The following is a 24246-nucleotide window of genomic DNA, read 5'->3' as shown; positions in this document are numbered from 1 at the left end:
TATTCAAATATTGGTGGACTAATAATGAAATTGCCATGTTATAGTTAAAACTTATTAAGGCTTAGAGAAAGATATAAATCTTCAATATGGATCGTCCACAAGGGGGAAAAATTCAACGACAATTCATATGTAATACATACATTAGAGGAAAAAGAAACTTGGCTTTTCTATTTGGGTCATTAAAGATTCCAACTAAATAAAAGTGAGCAACACCCTAAACCACTTGTCTTTTTTCTTCAATCCACATCCTTCCATTTCCTGTCTCCACTGCTAGGTACCCACTCCTCGTCTCACTACTATCCTTTATATCTTCTCTTCCAAGTTATTTGTTTTCTGTCAGTAACCTAATTCAATTTTTCTTTGCTTTTTACTTCCTCTTCCTCTGATTTTGGACTTCACTGTCCTCAAGCTGCCATAAAGAAGCTAAGATTCCTTAACCCTACTTATCCATCAATTCTCTTTCCTTCTTTCCTTCCCATTTCTTGGATAACTTTTTCATACATCTTCCTCTCTTTAGTTTCTATTTTCCTCTCATTCACCTTACCCTCAGCATCTCTCCCTCTTCAGAATCTCCCAGGGTTGTTGTGGGCAGCAATAACATGGAGAACTTTAGTGTTATTTTATTGTTGTTAGAGAAAGAAAACAGACATGCAATGAATTGTTAATATATAAAGATATTTTAGTTGGCATAAATAGAATTACATATATTTGTAAGAATTCATAACCATTAGTTGGCAGAAAAAAACAAAAGCTAACTTTGGAGTTTTTATAGATTTACATTTCTAATTGCTAGTTTAAAATACTGTGTTTATTTACTTCTCAGTATTAGTAGCTGACTTTTAGTAAAATCAAATTTAGTAAAATCAAATTTGGTTTAATAAAAAGAGAGTAACTTTTATGCATCTACAATAAAAATAAAGATAAAAAAAACTTCTGATGTGAAAACTTAGTTAAGGAATACAATATATGAAGGGCATAAGCCAACTTGTTTTCTTTTATACTGAAATCCAGATTTTGACCTACATTGGTCTCATGAGTCAGCAGCTTCTTAATGAAAAAAGTACTCTTGCCAGCCTACAGCTTATGCAACTGAACATGAGGAAATCACCCCAGCCTAAAGCAAAATGAAAGCAGAAACAAGGTGGATATAAAAAATTTTTCTTCTATATACTTTTATCCAACAGTATATAAAAATTAAAATTAACTTAATTAAACCTTTTTAAAGTCTTAAACTCTCAGAATTTTAATGAAAATGATTATCCTATTATAGATGAGATTTATAAACTATTTGAGATATATTTATAGTGGTATATGATTCACACACTTTTGTCATTAATATAAATTAAGCCCCACAATATGGTATCTCATATATCAAGACTTAGGTCTTTAGACATGTATCTAAAGTGATGTTAACCTTTTATGAAAATAGTATGTATAAATTTGAGATTAACTACAATCCATGACAATCATCTTACTGATTTTTTTTCATTTTACCCAGATTATATTGATTCCCCATTTTTAACTATATTTGCTGTCTTTTTTCTGTATGTATCATTTTAAAAGTCTCTTGAAAACCATTCCAGAGCAAACATAGGTGTAGATATTAACAATTAGGAAAAAGATTATGAAAGTGGTATAAAAATTTGCTATAGCCACCCTTTTTCTCATAATACAGCCTCAATTAAGTAATTTATGTTGATGCCACATCATCTATGATCCTCATAGTGTTCATCAAAAAATTTTGATGACCGTCACATGATAATGTCTTTTAAGAATTACTTCGGCTCAGCATCTCTTAATATTTCAAATCAGAAAACTCAAGATAATTAGCAAGGTAACACCAAATTACCATAAATTTGAGACATACATCAAACTATTTTGTTACCTTGAGAAACAAAACCAAACATAACAAAAGATGGAAGGAGAAAATTGAACATGGATGGACAATTCAGGCCCAGGCTTACTCTACATAGAAAATTAGCATATACATAATTGAAGCATCTTTTCTTCATATATTCACTAATTTTCGATAACAAAAAGATAAGGAAAGGTTTATCTACAAGTGAAAAGATGGAAGTATTAATAAACATACTGTGCTTAGCTCTTGAAACTACTCTGTTAACATAAAAGGAAATGAAAAATTTTAATAAATCATCCTATTTGTGATGAGAACATGAAAAATAAACTAGAATCCAACGTTTTCAGAATTAAAAAAAAAAGAAAAAGCTCTATCAACTTAGCTAACTGACCTAACAAAACTATAAAACTATGTATTTATTTACTTCTCAGTTTTAGTAGTTGACTTTTAAGCCTCTTGTGGTTGCATATAAAAGTTTTCTGAGCATTTATCCCTAGCGCTCTTACCTTTCTATCTCCTGCCTGTTTCTTCTAAATTGCTATACTTAACTTTTTCCAGATATTTCTATCCTCTATTCAAAGCCCTTCTTCATGTTACAATGCCTAATTAGTACATTCATGTTATAACACTCTATTTATTATAACATTCTTTGGAGCTTTTCAAAACCCATCCTATCCTCAAATATTCAAAAATACTTTAAGATAACTTTCAAATATATTTGGTATAGCCCATGTCCTCCTAAAAAGACTTAAGGGAGCAAAGACAATAAATAAGCATGAAACATAAACCACGATTTACAAAACTATTTACAAAAAGGTACAGATAAATTTTTTAGTTTTTATTCATGATTTTGAAATGTAATATTCAAAGAACACAAGTTTTTCAGTTAAGCACTTAGTATAAAAAGTTTTGTATATATATATATTAGTATTAGATGTGATGATATTGATCATTATGAAGATGATGATGGTGATAATAAAGGTGGAATGACCTGATTCAGTTTTTTTTTCAACTTTTTGAAACCCTTTCTTCAAACAAAATCATATATAGAAAACTGATACATAAGAGCACACTGAATCGAAGCTGCTTCTACTTCAGAGGTAGGGTAGGGGGTCCAGAGACCTATCCTCACTCTTCCACCCTTCTCAGTTCCCTTCCCACCCCACCTTCTGGAAAGCCATGAAGCACCTCTGAAGAAACTTTATGGTTTAAAAATTATTAGTTTAACTAATTAGAAGCTATTTGGAAATTTTTAATTTAACAGAAGCTCAGTGTGACCTTAGGCATAATTTAGACTTTTGATTTGTTTTTAATAACAAGAGTAGGTTAATAATTAAAGAACCATAAACTATAGAAATCCAGAGAATCGGAGAATTTTAAAGGCTAGAGAGAAAGTTAATCATTTACATTCTGCAGATGAGTAACTGAGGTTTAAAGAGCTTAATTGGCCCAAGTTCTCACACTTTATCAGTAGCAGAACTTTATTACTCCACCTCATGGCTCCTCTCTATGATCCCTAAAATGAACTGCAAATATTTGAGATACTGTTCAGATATTACTTATTCTATTCAAATTCTTCTTTCCTTATTCTTCAATTCACAAAGTAACATTTGCACAAAATATACCAATGGCTGCAAAAAATGTGAAAATTCTCCATACAGTTCTAAATTAGAATTTTAATTTAGACAAAAAGGAAAGAGAACCATAGTTACCATGTTAGAAGGCTCAGAATTTTAAAGCAGCTTATCTTTTCATCTTTAAAAAATGAGACAGGATCTATTTATCTGCATAGACAGGACTTACACTGATTTACTGAAGACTCTACTGCCATATATGCAGTGTGACTATAATACTCTGCATTATACCTAATTTGTGATCAGATAAATAACTGACGAGTAGAAATAATTTCACTTGTATTATAAAATATAAATTTTAGAAAAGCCAATTTTGTTTTAAATAACAAATGCATCATTTCTCAAAAAATTTAGGGAAAAATAAACTACATTTATTGTATATGTGATGCTACAAAATGATATACAATAATTCTGCAAATTTTGTAATAAAAATTGCACTGAAATCAGAAAAGAAATGGATAAAACTAATTTTTCATTTTTTTACAAATATTTTACATGACTGAGTAGATTTACTGCTATTAAGTTAAGGGACAATCATTTTGCATTTGAAAAAGTGGCAGCATATTTTAAGTACCTAACAATGTTCCTCAATTACAGCCAAAGAACCTAAAAGACAAAAAGCACATCCCTTTCTCACGAATACTACCACCACCCAAAACTTCTCCAAATACTTTCTGAAGAAAATAAGTAGTTTGTTGTCATTTTCAAAATAATAATTTTTGTAAAGGTTTGACTGTTGCTGCAAAAAAATTTAGCAAATATAATGTAAATATCAAATACATCACATGTAAATAATTACTGAGAGATCCATATCTCTGAAAATAAAACTTTAATGTACTTGAGATATTAAAATGGAATACCATATGAAAAATTCCCTTAATAATTTGACAATTACTTGAGAAATTAAAATAAGAACATTACTTTCTCCCCTTTATAAACATGAAGAAACATACAATGAGGGAATGAAGAATATATCATCTCAAGATTAAGTAAGATTGCCTATAATGAAGAAGCAAGGAAAGACACTAGAAACTAGGATTTGTGTTTGCATTTCCCTTACTTAACCAACCTTTAATTGGTGGAAAAGGATGAGAAGGAAGTGAATCTGAACAGAGTTCCAGTGGAAACTGCAGAAGTTCTTCATTATCTGTAGAGGCTTGAGAGGCAAGAAAAACACTGTTATTTAGTAATAATTTATTATTAATTTTTTAAAATTAAGAATCTCAGATAACATATATACCCTGACCCCCAATTTATTCTGATTATTTTCTCCTTGGTTTCTCCCATGGGGACCGTTCACCTGCATGCTGTTGAGAGTGGACTACTTTCCCTGGTAGGACTGTTGTGAGATTTAGAAAGGATAATATTTGTAAATCTCTCAGGACAGTGCCTTGCAAATAATAAATGCTAAATAATAATTAGTATTTTCCCATTCTTTGTACCTTACTAGTTCTATGATACTTAAACCAGTTATTATCTATTTAGATAGCTATCTGAATACATAATCGTTTAATATATTTGACATTAATGCAATGCTATACATGTAGAATGTAATCAACTTAAAATTTTTTAGTTTAATCATGAATATTTTATTTAGCCAGTAAGTCATTTGACTTTAGAAAGTCTACTATTTACTATTTCCCTCCCCTTTTTTCAAAACACATAAATGATTTCTAATAAGTTGGGTTTCCTTGGAATATATTAAGAATGGTACTTCCTAAATTTTACTAGATAACTCTAAGAATCTGTTGAATACTAGGGGACCTTTTTTGAGAAAAATACGTGACGCTTACTACATCTTCAGGTTTTCAAACACCTTGAGGACCTCCTTAGAGATCCTAGAATAGGAGCCTCTTAATTACTAAAGAATTAATATGGTACAATGTAAGTCTATGTGAAAAGTATAAAGAGACAAATGTGAACTGTGCTCCCATCCATCATAGGTTTACCTCTTTGCAATGACTTTTCAACATGTGTTTTTGTGGTCTGTAAGGCCTGATTTTTGTCGAAAGTTATAGCAACTGCTGTGACTGTAACCTAGAATCACAGAAACAATATTAATAGCAAAATAATCAATGCCAAAATAAGTTTCTTACAAACTTTTTTCAGTTCTATGGAACAACTTATACTAATTGGCTAATGTGCCTTTCCTAGTTAAGATACTCAACCAGAATTATGCATCAATTCAGATATTCAGACTACAACTAAGCCCAACTGAACACAGATTTTCAGAAAGAACTCAAGAATCTTGTCTTAAAGATGGGGTCGGGAAAAATCCCACGTAAGTACTCATTCTCTTGTATGTATGCTGGAGCACACATATGATTCTACCTTCAGATAACTAGAGCTCAGAAAAATGAAATATACACGGTCTGATATATACTAATACATTTTGAAGTAATATCTACTAATCATATTTTGAAGTAAAAGTTTACACTTATTTAATGATGGCAATTTTAAAATATTAAAACAGATCAGATAAAAGCTAGAAATCTTCTTTAAGAATAGACAGAATCTTAATTACCTGAATTAATTCATCTTCAGGCAGAGATACTGTAAAATTTACATGGCAAAGGCAGCAGGGGATCATAGACCGTAGTTTAAAATACAGGCTCTACACAACAGAAAATATTAGTAATATTACTTCTTTTAATTTAAAAATTTATAAAACTTAACATTTTAATGTACATTATGGCAAATGGAAAGTTTGAAAGATAAAAACAAGGCTGGCCCACCTCTATTTTGTCAATTCTTACATTAAGAATACATTTTTAATATTTAAGCAGACAATAAGATATAATCATATTTATCTGTAAGTCATAAAAAATAACAAGGTTTTTAAAATTTACAAATATAAAACAGATTTTTATGAAGTTTAAAGCTACGAAATATCTTAAAATATACTTCTTTTATAGTATGGTATATTAAGATGGAGAGGGCAACTTTAGCATTTTACCTGATGAGAGTTAAGATTGATATACTGTATAAATAAAAATAATTCAGCCCACAACTGTGTAAGGTATTCCAGACACATATACACTTTTCTTTTTTTAATTTCATGATTCTTATGAGTTTTAACTAAAATTAGTTAGTCAAAAGGTTCCTACCTTGAGCAAATTTTCACAGAGATCATTAAAGTTCTTATTGAGGGCTTGATTAGTCAGGTTAAGGCTGCTTAACCGGATTACCCTTACTGATGTGAACATCTAAATACAGAAAGATATAATAGCATGTCATTTTATTATTTTAACTAAATACTGTAACAGTTAATAAAACTGTCAAATAATGAACAATAATAACTGATGTGATATGAAAAAAGGATAATATTTTAACTGCAATAAGGTCAAAAAGAAAACATAGGAACTTGCTAACATCACTTACATTTTATTTGTTTAAAATTAAGAATGAAAGGTTCACCTGTATTTCAGATGTCCAATTATTTATACCAGGCATAATTTCTGTATTGCAACTATAAAAACCTGTCAAAATAAATTATAGTTAAAATATACGATATTTCATTTATTTTTGTGTTAAATAACATTTTCAATTATTACATGAAGTTCATTGTTGTTTTTCTAAAACTCTGTATCTTTAGAAAACTTTAGACCACCTTAATAAATTATCAGGTTTTTAAAAATGTGTACTTATAAAAGGATTAAAAATCAGTTCACCTCAGTTCTAACATAAATATTCTTAAACTATATGCTTTCAGCCTTTGAAGCAGCAAAGCACATGAAAGGATGGGACATTGATAAAGCCTTTAAAATAAAGTTAGTACCATAATTATGAACTAAAATATTGATATGCAAAAACAAGATAGTTTCATTTCAAAGGTAATTTTTTTCTGCTCACCTGAAGGAGGAGGAACATCGGTAAGTAGAGAATGTACATCTTCCATTGCATCTGTGTCATCAATCTGAAAATAGAAAGATTAAAACTATTACATAAGTAGTAAATATATAATCATTTCAAATTAAAATTTTTATTATTACTAAATAGAAAACATAAGTCAAAACACTAGAGCCATTTTTACCTAAGTTAAAATATAAAACTTTAAAAGCATTTCTAATATCTAAATTTCTCCACAGTAATAATTGTAAATACTTCTAAATAAAATATTTTATATTACATAACATATTGAGTTTTTAAAAAGTTTTCTCAAGCATGGCATGTTTCAAAATAATCACAAAGGTATCATAAGTAATCATTATCTCAATTTGTTTAAATTAATAAAGTACAATAAAAAAAATTTGACTAAATACAGAAATGCTTTAAAATAGAATTATGTAGGGATTAATTTAAAGGCACCTCTAAACAAAATAAGTCTAAATCCTATTCTTACATCATAATAGACCACTGTGAATAATAAAGAGTAAAAATATCCAACTGGATATATATTGACTTTTACCTGTATATCGGGGGTCTGAGTCCTGACTCACATTTTAAGCTTCCTCTCATATCCTCCTTGGGACATCAAGAACCACTATCACTTCCACTCTACTTTAGCTACCCACAGTCGTGGCCATGCTATTCCCAAAACCATTCCAGAAACACCCAGACCTCAAGCATTCTCCAACTACAATCCTCTGTCTCTTTGTCCTTTCTCTTACTGAAGCTGCACCGTGCCCTCATACTTCTGCCCAAATGTGAAACACTTCTGTTCTCTACTTAGCCAGGATCCAGGATCAGAAATATCAATAATATCCTAGATCAAACTTCAGGTAATGCTAAGAATCACTTGGAGAGTTTGTTAAACAGAGTCCTGGGCCCCGCCTTGAAATTTTCATTTAGTAGGTCTGAAGTAAAGGCCCCAGAATTTATAATTCTTACAAGCTTCCAGACAGTGCTGATGCTACAAGTTGTCACAGTCCACTTTGAGTAGCGCTGCTCTAAACAGTACCCTGGATCTTTTTACTTTCTTAACCTGACCAACCTCCATTTTTTTCTATTATTAAACTGTAGAAAAATATGAGAAAAAGGCATAAATCCATATAGTTTTAGTTTTCTACAAATCAACACTCTTACCTCAGGTAAGCCTTGTGCATCTCCCATGGCTGACATCCAGATCACATTCACGGACACTGTTATATAAACTCTTTAAACCTCCTATCCAATCCCAATACAATTCTACCATTAGCTCCTTGCTGCACTGAGATCAAAGCATCTGACTTTTTCTCCCAACTGGTACCTTATCAGAACATTTCTTGGTATCTTCATTTATTTTCCTTTCCTTCAACATCAAAGGAAGATTATCTATCTCTTTCAAAGCTAATTGTTCCACAGATTTGTGAGGGAGGAGGCTCCATAAATCTTTTGTGCCACATTAATGCTCCAGAAAAGCCAGTTCTGAGTGTATTTTCATAATGAAAGTTCAATGAAATCTTCTGACTTAAGGAAACACCACTCAGAATTCATAGAGCCTATATTTTTACATGTAAAATATTATAATTATAATAACATGTTGTAACATACAAAACAGGTAATTATAATAAGTGATAGAATAGTACTTTAATTTCTCATTCAAGTTTATAAAAATAGCTCCAAGAGTTTATTATTATTTTAATTTTAACCAATACATTAATTTTTCCAGAACCATCTGCATTATTGTATCAGTCATCTGGTATTGAACAAAAAATATATTACCAAGTTCTGATATTTTTGAATCTGTTGTAATGTCTATAATAAAACTTTTTGATATTTATAACAGTTGTAATGACACAAAAGTATCACATCAATTTAGGATCCAATTGTAAAAATGCACATCTTATTTTCTAAATACTTTAAGAAATTAGTCCAATGCCATAATACCTCCAAAACAAAAGCATCTTTTTTCCCATGTGAAAGGTCCAATTCTGTAACTTCATCAGAGCTTTCTGACTGAGATCTTAAAAGTCTTGAGCGTTGTCTAGGTTCTGGGATGGGTGAACCTATAATCTCTTCAAATGTCTCCTAAAAAAAAATAACTGTTTTATATTATATGATCATATTTTTCAGGTTTTTTTTTTTTTATAAACTGCAATCTCTTTTCCTTTTTTTTTTTAAATTGAGGTATAATTGACATATAACATTATATTAGTTTCAGGTATACAACATAATGATTCGATATTTGCATACTTCAGTTTGGTTTAAAATTTTTATACTAATAGACAATTACGTGTAGGGTGGGGAGTCTGTAATGTATATTCGAAGTCTATATTTAATTATAAACTTTATGACTAATTAACCGTTTATAGAGTATGTACACGGACATTTTCTGTAATCGATAATAGCAGCCTTGACATACTAATTCGGAAACATATATATAATTCATTTTCACAGACGTGGAGAGACATTACTGACATCTAGTACAGAGAAGAAAGTACAATGAGTAGGAAACCAGCAGTCCTTCCAGTTCAGAAAGTATTTTCTACTCAACATTTAAGGGTCATAATATCCCATAAAGAATTAAAGATCTATGTTCCCAAATATAATTCTACTCTTCTATATCTTTTCTTATTCAGTGACATTTTTCAAAGCTCTACATAGTAAAATGAGGAAAACAATGTGTGTGTATATGTACATAATACATTTATTACACAAGTGTGTAACTTATTTAGCTAAATAAACTTTGATAGTTATAATAATGATATTTTTGATGTCAGCGTACAGTGCAATCCTATATGGGTTCATAAGCTTTTTTACCTACTACATAGCCAAAATAAGAGCTAACTAGAGGTTCTAAATATCTGTTAGCAACAGGAGTATTGAGAGAATGTGGATATGGGAGCACAGATGCAGAAGGCATAGCCTATTATTGGTGTAACAGACCTATCTTTTTAAAAATGACGTTAAAAAATAAGTTTTTCAAAAATATAGTTTTAAGTGTTCATTTCTACTGCATACCATACATAAGACTACCACCATGCAGTTTCATAACTTAGTTATCTTTTGAGTACTCTCATATCCATTTATTTTGTTTGCACTCCAAATTAACCTGACCTATGTAAATTTGACAGAGTGCTTATTATAATGATTAGAAACTGATAAACAGTTGCAATTCAGAGGTAAAGCAGTTTGTCTTTGTTTGAAAACTAGTAAATGAAGAAACTGTCTGGGTCAGTTCTTTTGACTGAGTGCAGAATTCTTCCCAATAGATATCATCCTTTTTTTATAATTTTACACTAGTTTAAACTTCGGTTACACCTCTGTTCACTATATCATGGACCTAATAAATATAACTATCCGGAATGTAATATACCTTAGATTCGTAAAGAAGTTTCACCATTGGTGATGTTATTCCAAATAAAAGTTTTGCACCTTATTTTAACGTCTTTAGTTGACTGAGAAGTCTTTTATCTCCAGTTAAGTGGTACTACGTTTCTGCATTAGAAACATTTCTCAATATATTGAGGAAAAAAAATCAAACAACAGTATTAACTTCAGCTAGAGCTACCTTCCTAAGAAAAGGCACACTCTGGTCTACATTTACAGGGTGGGCGTACATTGTTTTGGAAAACTGAAAACACTAAACTGTGATATGAGTAGTGGTGTGGTACACCAACTTCGTCAAAAAAATTCTGAGATGTTATGCTAAAAGACTAATGTCAGTATCTGAAATAAGATATAGTAGAATATTCATAAATTGATTAGTCCTTTTGTAGAAATGCAGTCATATTCAGCACATGAAACCCATATATGCTGAAATGTTTAAATTCATAAAAGATTTATTTCCTTCTCTAAAATATGCTACTAAAATAGAAGTTCAATAAATATTTACTGAATAGATTAAGTAACTCGATTAACATTCTCTAAATATGTCTCTGTTCAAGGGGCTCACATTATAGTAAAGAAGACAGACATGGAAAAACTAAGTGCAATAATATGTAACAGGCACTATGCTAGAAGCACATACAAGTACAATAGGAACACAAACGAGGTAGCAGGTCCTGTGGGAGATCAGGATGGAAGAACAGAGTTGATAAACTTGGTTATACAAAAGAATTTAGCTCTTATCATTAGAAGTGATAAATGGAACCCTAACATATAGCTTTGCCAATTATTTCTCCCCAACAGGCATAAACACTATTAGAGATGTTCAAATATCAAAATATAATTATAAAAGAAAAATAAGTACTACAAATATGTAGTCAATAAAATGTTATGAGGAAAGAGTTTACAAAGGTTCTTGAAGTAAATATATTAACAAATCAACATTTTCAAAGAATTTAAACATGTTCTATGTCAACATTGTTCAACAAATATAAAGCAAGCCTCATAGGTAATAAACAAATGAAACATGTAATCAATATAAAAAATATTCATAAGATATTTTATGTGCTTTTTCATTTACCAAATCCTCAAAATCTGGTGTCTATTTTACACCTATAGCACATCTCATTTTGGACTAGCCACACACGTCAAGTGCTCAACAGTCACATGTGGCCAGTGTCTCTACCATACTGAACTGTGTAGCTTTAGGTCATATCCTTATGATTCCTCCCAGCATAACAACTTTGCCAGAAAGCTATGTTTGAAGCTAGAGTCAGATGCACTGTTCCAGAAGACCAAACAAAATTCAAGTCTATATAAAACAAAATAAAAACAACAATAATATTCTTATCCAAATACGATCTTTTTACAGAAGTATTTCATTATCAGAGACTCATAAAAACAAATAGTTTCATTCTAACTCCAGCATCTCTTTCAATTCAGCCTATGTGAATTCAAACAGTGGAAAAAAAATCTTTTAATGTCTAAAATAAGATAACCTAAAAATATACTAACATCTAAACAACTTATGTATTCCCAATATAGATTTATTTTACTTACCGGAGGATTGATTTCATATAACTCTTTATTCTTAGCAATTGTGTCATTTATCTTCTTTTGCATATGAGATATATGCTGTTCATATGAGCCATCATTAGGAGTCTTCCCAGCAATCTGAATTCCTCCAGGCGTTGGTAATGCTGCTAAATATACACCTGTGGCCGACTTGTAAAAATAATGGGGAAATGATCAAAAAATATCTAAAAAATAACAGTTTTCATATTTAGGAATGTGGTCTTTGCCCTGTAGAAAAAAGATATAATTAGCATCCATGCATGTATAGGATGTATATGAAAGGGCACAAAAAACACAACTGGTAACAGGGGTTGGTTACTTCTGGTGAGAACCCTGGGTAGATGGGGACAGCAGTGAAAGGAGCATTTACTTTTCACTGCATACCCAACTGTATTATAAAATTGTTTACTTTATGATTATAAAAAAGTTTAGAAAATAAAGATAAAAAGTCATTAAAAGTAAATTTGTCATGTATAAGTAGATAATTTACCTTTTATATGGCAAAAGTGAAAGGGAAAGTTTTGCAAAGCAAATGAAGAAACTGAAGTGCACAAAGGATAGGAAACTTACTCAAGATCATACTGTCAATAAATATGATTCGAATCTGTCCCTTGCTCCGAAAGCCAAGGCCTTCTTCCTATACCAGCCCACCTCCATAATTACCAAGAAAGAAAATTCTACTTGATACAGATTTATTAATTTCTGACCCTGTAACAGTACTACATGTCATGAGTACTGGAAAACTATTAGGTGACATAGAAAACAGCACAAACACATACACATACACACACACACACACACACACACAATCCTATGTGCATTTAGGTTAAAATATGCTTATATAAGCAAAGCCAAAACATATATAAAAGTATAAATATCAAATTGTTAATATCAAAAGAGTAGAATGGGGAAAGAGAAGATAATTTTTTTTAACTCTGGATATTTATTTTGAATTGAGTCATTATTGTTTTTAAATTAATCAATTGTCAATTTTATAAAAGTCCATCCTAGAAAGTATATGATACTCTATGACGAAGTCTGCGCAGCAGATGAAACTGACCTTCAGAAGCTCTCTCTTCTGGTTCGTTCATTAGTGTCTACGACTACACCTCTGACTCAGTCCCTTGCTCAACCTCAGAACGCCCTCTGTGCCATAGGAAGTCTTAGTGTACCATCTCCAACACTTCCCTAACTGCATTCACTAACAAACGAGGCAGCAGCCCAGAATGGTTGAGAACACAGACTCTGGAACTAGACAGGATTGGGTTTGAAATCCAGTTCCAGTACATGCAACCAAAGCACCCTGGACTAGTCTCAACTATCACAGCACTGACTTTCTCATTTTATAAAGATAATATTATATTCCTTCTGGAGTAGCACAATGTCAGACACCCAGTAGCATTCATCAGAGATCAACTATCACAGAAACTACTCTTGGGACCTTGAGACTTAAGTGCACAACTAAAACACAGAACAAAGATTAAAATCTCAAACAGTTGTATTTGGTGTCACTAGTGATCTAGAAGGAAAAGATTTGGAATCAAGCTCTAGTTCTCAAAGACACCCCCAATAACTACTATTTTGTGTTTAGTACAATTTACACATTTATGTTATGTCCTTGCTAAGCATGGGAGTTTTTAGACAAATTAATTATAATTAACACTTTTTTCCTCAAGTTAATCTAAATGTCAAATATTTTAATATAAATCTGATTACTTTCATTAATCATTACAAATTTTTTTTGTTAAAAAATTAGGATTACATAATCATCATCATACGATTACCCCCACATACAAAAATTTCCCTAATTGCTTATAGAAAAAAATGATTAAGCAAGAAACTATTTAGCATTTTATCTACTAAATGCATACTGAGAAAAAGAATCCAAGTCCCATAAATTCCTTAAATTTCTATACATATCTCAGAAAGATGGCTGAAAATTCCCATTTAAAAAGTACCAGTGACACAGACAAAAATTCTGGCTAGCAATGTGTTTAGAATATGAGAAGACTTTCATAAATATTGTTAATCAGATTCCATTTGATCAATATATATTTTGCAGGCATCTAGTTCTCTGGGCCTCAGGCTATTTGTAAAGGTAGCTCTCGCTTTCCCCAATGACGATTTTCTAGTTAGGACTTGTTTTCTAACAAGCGAAGGTAAACATGAAGCTGAGATATAGAGCTTTCTACAGACTCACAATCTATCAGCACCTAAGAAACACACACATGGTCTACTAACCATGGGGGCACACTTATGATGAAATTTAATTCTCAAACAGTAGGTAGTGTCTCATATGTATTGCCTCATTTTCTCCATTAAAATGAATGATTATTTTAACACAATGGTCTTCTCTCACCTCAGAAGTAATTTTGCCTCCCAAAAACATCTAGTAATGTATGGAAACATTTTTGGTTGTCACGCTGGAGGGCAGCTATTAGCATCTAGTGGGCAGAGACCAGGGATGCTGCTAAACTGATCCTACAATGAACAAAACAACCCACTACAAAAAGGAGTTATCCAACCCCAAATGTCAATAGTTCCAAGAAGGAGAAACCCTGTTTTAGCGATGCATGAACAATAATAAAATCCAAAACTATGGTGGCCAACTTACTAAACAAGCTACACATAATAATTTTTAGAAATCTGACTATTGGGCTTATTGTCAGAATATAAAAATATAATAATGACATAAATATAAATTTTATATAATAATTTAAAATAACAGATAATAATTTCATAATTAAATATAAAAATAAAATATTTGAAAGCCTATCATCAGATTTGTTACTTCTTATAATGTCTCCAACCCTTATAGGTCTTGATACCAGTTTCTTTAAATAACTCTTTTTAGGAGACTCTTTGAATCACATAAAATAGAATCTATTACAACTATAGGAATCAAAAAACAAAACCAAAACATGTAAACTTACCGCTAAGCCCATCAACATATTTTCACCCACTGTGATCTGAATTCTCAGTCCAAATAAAGCATTCATTCCTTTGAGTTTTAGCTTATTCATTAGCTGAGTATGCACTTCATATTCCATAAATGGCAACAGATTACTGATAGCTGTGGCATTTGCTTCTGCCTGTGCTTTCTTTTTTAAGCGACATAACCTGTTTTAAAAAATAATTTAGTCAGTGGATGATATTCTTGGTACCACCTTAAGAAATTTCCAATTTTTAAAACTGTGTAAGAGTGTGCTTGATAAAACATTTATTGGTTTCAAATGGGCTTATTAAGTTATATCAGTAATCTTTTCGGTCACTTTTTCAATGTATACATTTTTTGCTAAAAATCTTATTTCAATAAAAAGGAAAAATCTCAATATCTCTAGAAATGAAATAAATACTGATTAAAATCACTAGAGAATATAATTTAAAATCTTAGGTTTCCTAATTCCACATGATCTTATGATGGATAGATAGCAGAGGAAAAAATTAATTTACACATTAAAAGAACATAAAACCTACTTGAGTATCTACCATGTGCCAGGCACTGTTCTAGGTGGTGAGCACTGATCAATGAAAATAACACAAAGTCCCTGTTCTCAGTGAGAGAATAGAGGGGAGGTGGGAATAAACACAACCTCAGACTATGTTTAAGAATCAGGTGTCTGAAGAAAATAAACCAGGTGAAGCGAGTGGAAATAACTAAAGAGAAAGATAATGATACCTGAGTTGGGACCGTAAAGACTAAAACTGGGAGAATTGGATAAAGACAATTATGGAAAGGAGCTGGCATACCAGAAGAACCAAAAGGAGACTATTGTAGCTAAAGTGAAGTGAAGTGAATAAGTACAGTTAACAGTATTATATCAATGTCGATTTCCTACGTGATACTCTACAACAGCTGTATAAGATGTCAACAATGAGAGAAGGTACACAGGACTCTTTATACCATTTCTGTAACTTCCTGTGAGTCTATCACAGTCAAAGAAACAAAACACAATGAACAATAACCAACAGAAAACAGATTTTAGATATTAAAATTATTAGTTAGAGGATCAGTCAGACTATAACACATGATTTGAAAAACAAAACTTCTAGAAATAATAAAATAAATTATCAAAAATTTAAAATTACAAATTATATGGCCTATCAGCATATTAGAATCAGCTGAAGAGAAAATTTAAAAATTGAAAGAGATAAGAAAGTATGTAAAGTATAGCACAGAGAAACAAAAAGATAGAAAACACAGAAGAGAGTAACAGACTTAGAAGAGGCAGTGGGAAAGTCTATCATATTTTGAAGTGGAGAATCAAGAAGAGAGAAGAGATGAAACAGAGGAGAATTAATACCTAAAAATTTCCTAAAACACATGAAAGACACCAATCTACAAATTCAAGAAGCCCAATGTAGAACAATTAAGATAAAGATAACTCTGTACCTAATATTTCATAGGAAACTGCAGAAAACCAAATACAAACAGAATAGTTTACACACAGCCTCAGTAAAAACCAAACAATACTTTCAAAGGAACAACAATTAGTCTAATATATCATTTCTCAACAGTAGCAATGAAAGCCAGAAGGCAGTGGAAGGGTATCTTCAACATGCTGAAATAAAATAACGGCCAGAACAAAATATCTTTTAAAGATAAAATAAACGCATATATAGACAGGCATTCATCACTATCGGACCCACCAAAAGAAATACTGAAGTATATACCTCAGGCAAAAGAAAAACAATCCAAAATGGAAAGGCCTAAGACTCAAGAAAGAATAAGACAAAAGGAAATGGATTACAAACACATTTTAGAAGAAAATGCAACATAACTTTGTAACTCTGAAGTGAGGAGGTTAGGAAAAAGGGCAGAGTCAAAGAATACCATATTTGACACTAAGAACTGGATAAAACAAGGTATCATTTATTAAAAAAGAGAAGGCTAATATGAAAGAAGTGGAGAAAATCAGCAGTTCAATTTGGAACAAGTATGTGATGCCTCTGACACATCAAAATGGGGTCTGAAGTACACAAGTAAGTATATGAGTCTGCAACTCAGAAGAAAGTTCTGGACTGAAGTTATAAATCTGGAAGTCAAAGACACAAAGGTAGCGTATAGACCTATCAAATGATGAATTCAACTAGGGAGAGAGCTTTGAAAAGAGGGTCCAGACCCATGGCTCTCAAGGATCAAGAAACGAAGAGAAATCAACAAAGAGACTGGAAACTATACACAAAGGTAGGAAAAGGCAGAAGGTGTGGCACTGTGAAGTCAAAAGAGTTTCAAGGAGACAACGATCAACTTGAATGAATATTGCTGAGATGGCAAGTAAGATGAGGACAGAAATGCTCAATTGAATTGGTCACCTGGCAGTTGTTAGTGACCTAGACAGTTAGTTAACAGCTGCTTCCTATATGCCTACCACAACTGAATATTGCCTAACTGCAGTACATTTTAAAAGGAGTTTTTAACAGTTAAGTGAAGTAGTAAAAGAAATACTACATAGCACTGTTATTTAAAAGAAAACATCAACTTCCAAAATGTATTACATATTTAATTTCATTCATGTATACTGAGTCACATCCCTAGCCTGCAACAGGTTAATTAATAATTCTCACAATAACAAGCATTTATACAGAATTTAAATGTTTAAAACAAATATAGACATATTTGAGCTTTATAAAGAGGCTATTTTCCCTCCCAGTTTTTCATACAATAAATTAAGAGGTTCGGATAGAACTGCCCAGCCTGCCCAGGATCCCACAGATAAGAAGGAAACAGTAGAGCAGATATTTGAAAATAGGTCGATTCAACTCCATAGTCCATACTCTTTCAGGGATGCCAAATACCGTTTTCGCAAACATACCTTGCTTGAATTAGACAACCTTTTCCAATAACTATTGCATCTGCTGGGAGGTCTATAGTTGTAAAGAGAACATCAGGAACTTTCTGTTTCCTGCAGTTATAGCAATATGTGAGATGAGCTGGAAATGGCATATTCAGTTCATCATACGGTATATGGCAAAATCCACAGCCTGCAGGCAAATTTTCTTCTAGCCTATGTAAATAATTAAGAAAAAAAAATAAGGCATTCTTGAAAATTCTGTGCTTTTTTCAAAAACATATATTGTATACACAGTACTTGTGCACAAACTACGCCATAGCTTCTACCACACTAGGTGGTTAAGAGCACCACTATGACTGATAAAAATTACAAACGACAGTGAAATGGTAACCATACACTTTCCTATGACAGAAAAGGCTTATACAAGTAGAAAGTGATTTTGCAACAATTCTTATGTGTGGTGGCTACCACCTGACAAAAATCACTATTATTTCAAAGTTTTTTCTTTGAGATACAGCATAAATATAAATGTTTAGACAATAAGGGTGACATTTTTTTACTGTCTGAGAAATATAACACAAATATAATTTAAAAAATTTTCTAAGAAAAAACATTTTTTAACCAATCTGAAAATAAATTTATGGTTAAAAACAAATCTATTTAAGAAGAAAAAAAAATTAAGTCAAAATAGGCACACTCTAAAATTTCTAATTTCCAAAGGCTGTTTTAACATTTCTGAGAAACCAAAAACCTGTTTCATAAAAACATCCATATCATACAAAAACCTCAAATAACCCACGACCTTCCCATTCACTGCAAAATGTCTGTTGTAATACGCTGTTTACAAACTCATTTTAGAATAAGTATTTTTTCACTCATTAAATCTGAGGAAGTCAGGAGAATTGATAGAGAAACAGGAAGTTCTGGGGAGAACTTCAGACTTTCACCTAGCCACATCATCTAGGGCTCTGGAAAGATATGGGTTCTCACTTCTCTCTAAACTAAAGCAACCTTTCAGAAATTGAAACTTAGCAAGAAGACAAATTTTAAAAAAGAAACTCATACTATCACTGAATTTTCACAATAACCCTTTAAATCAAAATTAATTTACTCCCAGATACCATTCTTTTATTGTTGAGATAGCATTCTGCTATATTAGAAGTAAAAGGGAAATCAGAAGATCTGAGTGAAGCTATGTGACTTTGAACAAGTTATTTAACCTCTCAGAGATGACTTTGAACAAGTTATTTAACCTCTCAGAGACTCTTCTATAAAGTGGGAATTGCAATCCACCTAAAAAGGTTCTTTTCATTTTTATTTTTTGAAGAATAAGAAAACTACAGGCAAACACAAACCACCATCCCACCACCACCAATATCAAGCCCAGCCAACAACAACAAAAAACTAATAATGTCACTTGGCCTGAAACCAACCTGAGTTACACTAAGCACTAAATAGGAGACCTCAAATTTTAATGCCAGTTTGTTTAAATCTAAAGCCCATGTGTTACAAGGGGACAGAAAAGGATAAAACCTGGAACAACTTTTAAACCTCACAGAAGTTTGAACAGTGGTGCAACATCGTAAGGCATAAAAAACAAAAGTATTAAAATTTATGAAAACATTTCAAATAGAAATGTACAAAAGAGACTGTCTAAATATACTGAGTTCACAGGGAATTCTTCCTTTTATTCTCCTATATTTTCCAAATTTTCTCCAGTAAACAGAAGTAATTTTACAGCAGAAAAAAAAAGGACATTTTTCTCTTTTACAAATAGAGATGGTATCTGTTGCATTGGACCACCATACAAGAGAATTCTATATCCATCCAAGCCACAACAATGAAATAACCTAGCTGCATGGGAAAGGTCATTTGTTAAATTAGGCTTCTTGGGAGAGGGGAAGGAGATTGGGGTAAAGGTGGTCAAATATATGGTAATGGAAAGAAATTTAACTCTGCGTGGTGAACACACAGTGCAATACACATATGACATATTACTGAGTTGTACACTTGAAACCTAATGGTTTTATTAACCAATGCTGCCCTAATAATTTTCATTAAAAAAAGTTAAGATTCTATCTACTCTAGAATGAAATCTGCCAACATGTGTGAGAACTATATTGTATCACTGGGAGAACTCACTGGCAAGGTCAGTTTTCTCAGTAGAACATTCCAATGTACTTCAAATGTTCCACTTTCACTTCCCTATTTATGATGACTTACAATTCTCTAAAATATATTATGGTCAAAATGCATTTTTAATACTGACAAAAGACACTGACCAAAGTATTCTGTGTGTCTACCACAGCAAAAATATCTGTTATACAGACTTACAAATTTGCACTAAATTTGATATATAATTTTTTTTGCTTTTTTCTTTAATAGATACTAATATACTAAAACTAAAAAAAAATTTTTTTAAGCAAATATGCATACTGTGGGGTAGGGGTAATTAAAATTTACATTATTCAAGTAGACTCTGGAACCAAACTAATAGTTTTCTGCGTATTTATTTGATAATTTCATCTGTTCATGGAAAGCGTTTTGACATTTATGGAAGCTAACAGATTAAAGGGACCAATAATCAAATAAGCCAAAAAGTAATTTCATTTTACTTAATACTTTCATTTTTACTTTCTATTTTACATATGTTAAAGTTATATTTCACTTTCCATGAAGCTTTTATATATAATTTTGGTACAATATAGTGTTTTGATTGTTTTATAAATGAAGACTTTTCTATATGAAAACTGTTTCATGGCCTTTTTCTGTTTTGCAAGTAAGACAAAGGGAAAAGAAAGAGACAAATCGAATTTAAAAATTATTTCTATAATGTTAACAAACAAGAAAATGTATCCTTGAAATTCTTCAATTGGTAGTTATACATGTCACTTATCAAGTGTGTCAATTATAATGTGTGTCCTGTAATGCAAATTCTAATATTTCTCTGTTGCTGTATTATGTAAAAGTCAGTAAAGGGCCTGACACTGTACCACTGTAGCCCACCCTCAGGGAGAATTATCTCAGTTCTGAAAGAAAAACAGTCAACCTCTCTCCCTTCTCTGCCCTTATGGAAAATAAGCCAGGCTGCCATGACAACCTCTGTTCCAAACAGCCCTCCACAGTGCCATCGTGCAGAAATCTAGGGTTCAGTACAGCTGCTGTGCCGGATGCAGATAAAATACAGACCTCTTCACTATAAAAGAAAAAAAAATAAACAAGTTAACATTTTCAGGCAATCTAACTTTGGAAAAGGTTAACTATCAAAGTAATCACAAGTGTGACAATTTAAATTCAGGTTAAACTCTATTAAACATTAATAACATTACAGAGTTACCTCTTAAACCTAGGAAAGAAAACAGAAGTAATATGATGTTATTAAAGTGGAGAGGGCAAGAGTTCTTTATTACTTAAAAATTGTGAAAGATAAAGTATAATATTAATAATAGAGTCCTTTAAAATATGGTAAAGCTGATAAAGACTAGAATGTTTCAAAATAAAAGTAGTTACAAACCATACTGTTGAATCCAGCAATAACTCATTCAACTGTATTAAAATACTCTTTGAATACACATTAAATTTTACTTAAATTATTCTAAAAACACAACTACGTAAATATTGCTATAACCTAATTTGAATTTAATATTAAAAAGGTATCTGAAACAATATCCAATATATACTAAATGGAACTTAAACTACATCATGATATATATGTTAAAACTTGATATTCAAAAGAATTCTTTGAAACTCTTTATTATATATCACCCAATTTGAAAGCCAAAAAAGTAAACAGTCAACACAATTAATCGAAAAGATCACCTAAAGCAAATGAGAAAAGCAGCAGCCTAGGGACAAAACACTGGAAATGAAGTGTAAATGAACCAGAAGCCTAAGAGAACATGAAAGAAATGGTCACTTGATTTGTAACTGAGTACACAGAGGCCAGGCTTAAAATGTTTAAGTGGGCACTGAGAATGTCAGAAGGAATAACGTGGAGCCACTGATGGCACTTAGTCAAGGAGCTACAAGGGCAGAAGTGCGCATTATAAAGAGTTTAACCTGGTAATAGTAAGTAGGATGGCTTAGAACCGAACAAATTATTAAAGAGGAGATTTAAATACAATGAATTTTTTGAGGTCCAAAGGAAAAAAAAGACTGTCAGATGAATTTGAACTTCTAAGTAAATTAATTGGGCTCATTTCTGTAGAATCTTGCATCTGTGACACATCTCTGTCTTTCTCCATATGCTGTTCTTTTAGCCTTGAACACTTTTCCTATGCCTTTTCTCTTCATTTATATAATTTATACTCATTTTACAAATTTCACTTTAAACTTCAGTTATTTCATTAACACTTTCTTCCAATCCTACCTCTAACCTCTAAACCTCTGGGATTCCAAAGCATCTTAGGATCCATAATAAAATATGTTATACTTGTCATAATTCTCCAGGAGAATGTGAATCTCATGGCAAGAATAATGTCTTTTAAAACCATATCCGTAGGACCTGGAAGTGTATGACACTAAATCCATGAATGAAGCAAGACTATCTACTGCGGAGTAAGGCAGGATAAGCATAATAAAGTCAGTGGTTTAGAGTAGAACAACTACAATGGGATTAGAAAGTTCAAGAGTAAAATACATGGTCTACAAAGAGAAAAAAAGGGTCCTCAGAAGATGAAATAGCATGGCTCTGCGGTGTCCATATTTACTACAATCTAATCATGTTTCTCTAATAACGATCACCACAAGCGCAAGAGAATTATCCATGAAATACTTGGCAGCAAGAATTACCCAAGAGTAGAAGGTAGAAAAATAGTAGAAGGCCAAACAGTTTCTAAGTAATATCTATTACAAACTTTTAAAGGGATTGATAGTAGGGGTTCAAAGATGGCCAACAGCAAGTAAAGTCAGAACCTGAGTAAGGAAAACTCTTGGTTTAAGATAAGGGTCAAAATAAACCAGGTGTAAATGAGCAAACAATATGGGTGAAAAAATATTAAGCTGGGATCCAATAATGAAATTTCACAGTTTCAAATTTTTAAAAGTCAATAGTTTCGAGTGATAATGAGGTCCAAAACATGATTTGAAGCCAAGAGGACAAGAAAGTCAGAGGACTTAAGAATGAGAAGTACAATGCTAGGCTGTTAGAAGGAAGATAGTCATGTTTCACTGAAGGAGTGGCAGAGGGATTGAGAAAGGCAGAATAACGTTTTGGAGGTAGAAAGTCGGAACTGTGGAATAGTATGGACTTTAAAGAGGAGAAGTTGTTTGAATGAAAGGTAGGAAAACAAGGTTTTGAGAATTAAGAGTATGGAAGTCCCTGCATTACTTGGCAGCGTTAGGAAGGATGATTTGTTCGCAGGAGAAAGGTAAGTTACAATTAGTAAAAGAAGGTAGAAAGGGTTTAGAGATGAACTTTAAAGACACAAGGCAGCTCATTTACAACAGAACGAAGGTTTCAAAGATCTGAGAGGTAGGAGTTAGCAGAGTCACAAACTGGAGTAAAATAGGCCTAGAGTTAATACTTGCTATGTGCCACTATTATGTTCTCATTTAACTCCTCAATAATCTTGATAGGTGATTATCAACTCTATTTCATTGTATAACTTGAGGCTCAGGGGTGCAGAGTAACTTTCTCAAAGTTTCATAGCAATGCAGTGGCAAAAAATGCATATGAACCTCGCCTCAGTGTGATGTACTCTAAAGCCCATGCTCCTGGATCATTCCACTATTTTTTTCTCTATATTTGCATAAGGCTTTTCCCCTTTCAGATGACAACCTGTAAATTACAGCATCTAGAAAATCAAGTTGTTATCATTTACCAGATGCTAGTTGATTCACTGTAGCCCACTACAGCATGACAGCCTAATGCTTTAGCATGTGATTTTATTTCTTGTCTGATTTCTGCCCACCACGCATCTCGAGTTTCTGGTTCATCTGAAAAATAAATTTTACATCAGTTCACTACTCAATAGCACATGTCTAAATGAACAAGAAATGTTTAAAATAAACATATTCTGGGAGGCAAAGAATTACTGTTTTACAAATTTTGAAACATCATATATTTAAAATGCTACTTCTCCAAAAGCTTAACACTTTAGTTTAATGCTACTTCTCAAAAAGTTTAACATTTTAA

At 31.8% G+C, this 24246-nt stretch overlaps 1 protein-coding gene across 11 annotated transcripts in view; it reads right to left on the bottom strand.

Moving 5' to 3' along the window:
* C2CD5 (C2 calcium dependent domain containing 5) overlaps positions 1 to 24246 on the bottom strand; it is an 80075-nt gene that overhangs the window by 8418 nt on the left and 47411 nt on the right. For 6 of the 11 annotated variants that reach the window (XM_011381563.2, XM_011381564.2, XM_011381569.2 and 3 more), the window contains exons 11-22: positions 23933 to 24047; positions 21160 to 21306; positions 18132 to 18323; positions 15249 to 15435; positions 12301 to 12465; positions 9301 to 9441; positions 7345 to 7408; positions 6910 to 6971; positions 6600 to 6698; positions 6017 to 6106; positions 5442 to 5529; positions 4562 to 4648 (exon numbers count right to left, since the gene is read on the bottom strand). In XM_011381563.2, the coding sequence (XP_011379865.1) occupies positions 4562 to 4648; positions 5442 to 5529; positions 6017 to 6106; positions 6600 to 6698; positions 6910 to 6971; positions 7345 to 7408; positions 9301 to 9441; positions 12301 to 12465; positions 15249 to 15435; positions 18132 to 18323; positions 21160 to 21306; positions 23933 to 24047 (1437 nt within the window). The remainder of the gene's footprint in view (positions 1 to 4561; positions 4649 to 5441; positions 5530 to 6016; positions 6107 to 6599; positions 6699 to 6909; positions 6972 to 7344; positions 7409 to 9300; positions 9442 to 12300; positions 12466 to 15248; positions 15436 to 18131; positions 18324 to 21159; positions 21307 to 23932; positions 24048 to 24246) is intronic. The other 5 variants (XM_011381565.2, XM_011381567.2, XM_011381571.2 and 2 more) reach the window with 1 other exon arrangement.

This window comes from Pteropus vampyrus, unplaced genomic scaffold (assembly GCF_000151845.1).
Source record: "Pteropus vampyrus isolate Shadow unplaced genomic scaffold, Pvam_2.0 Scaffold444, whole genome shotgun sequence".
In the NCBI taxonomy this organism is placed as follows: Eukaryota; Metazoa; Chordata; class Mammalia; order Chiroptera; family Pteropodidae; genus Pteropus; species Pteropus vampyrus.
This window is presented reverse-complemented; position numbering and strand designations above follow the sequence as displayed.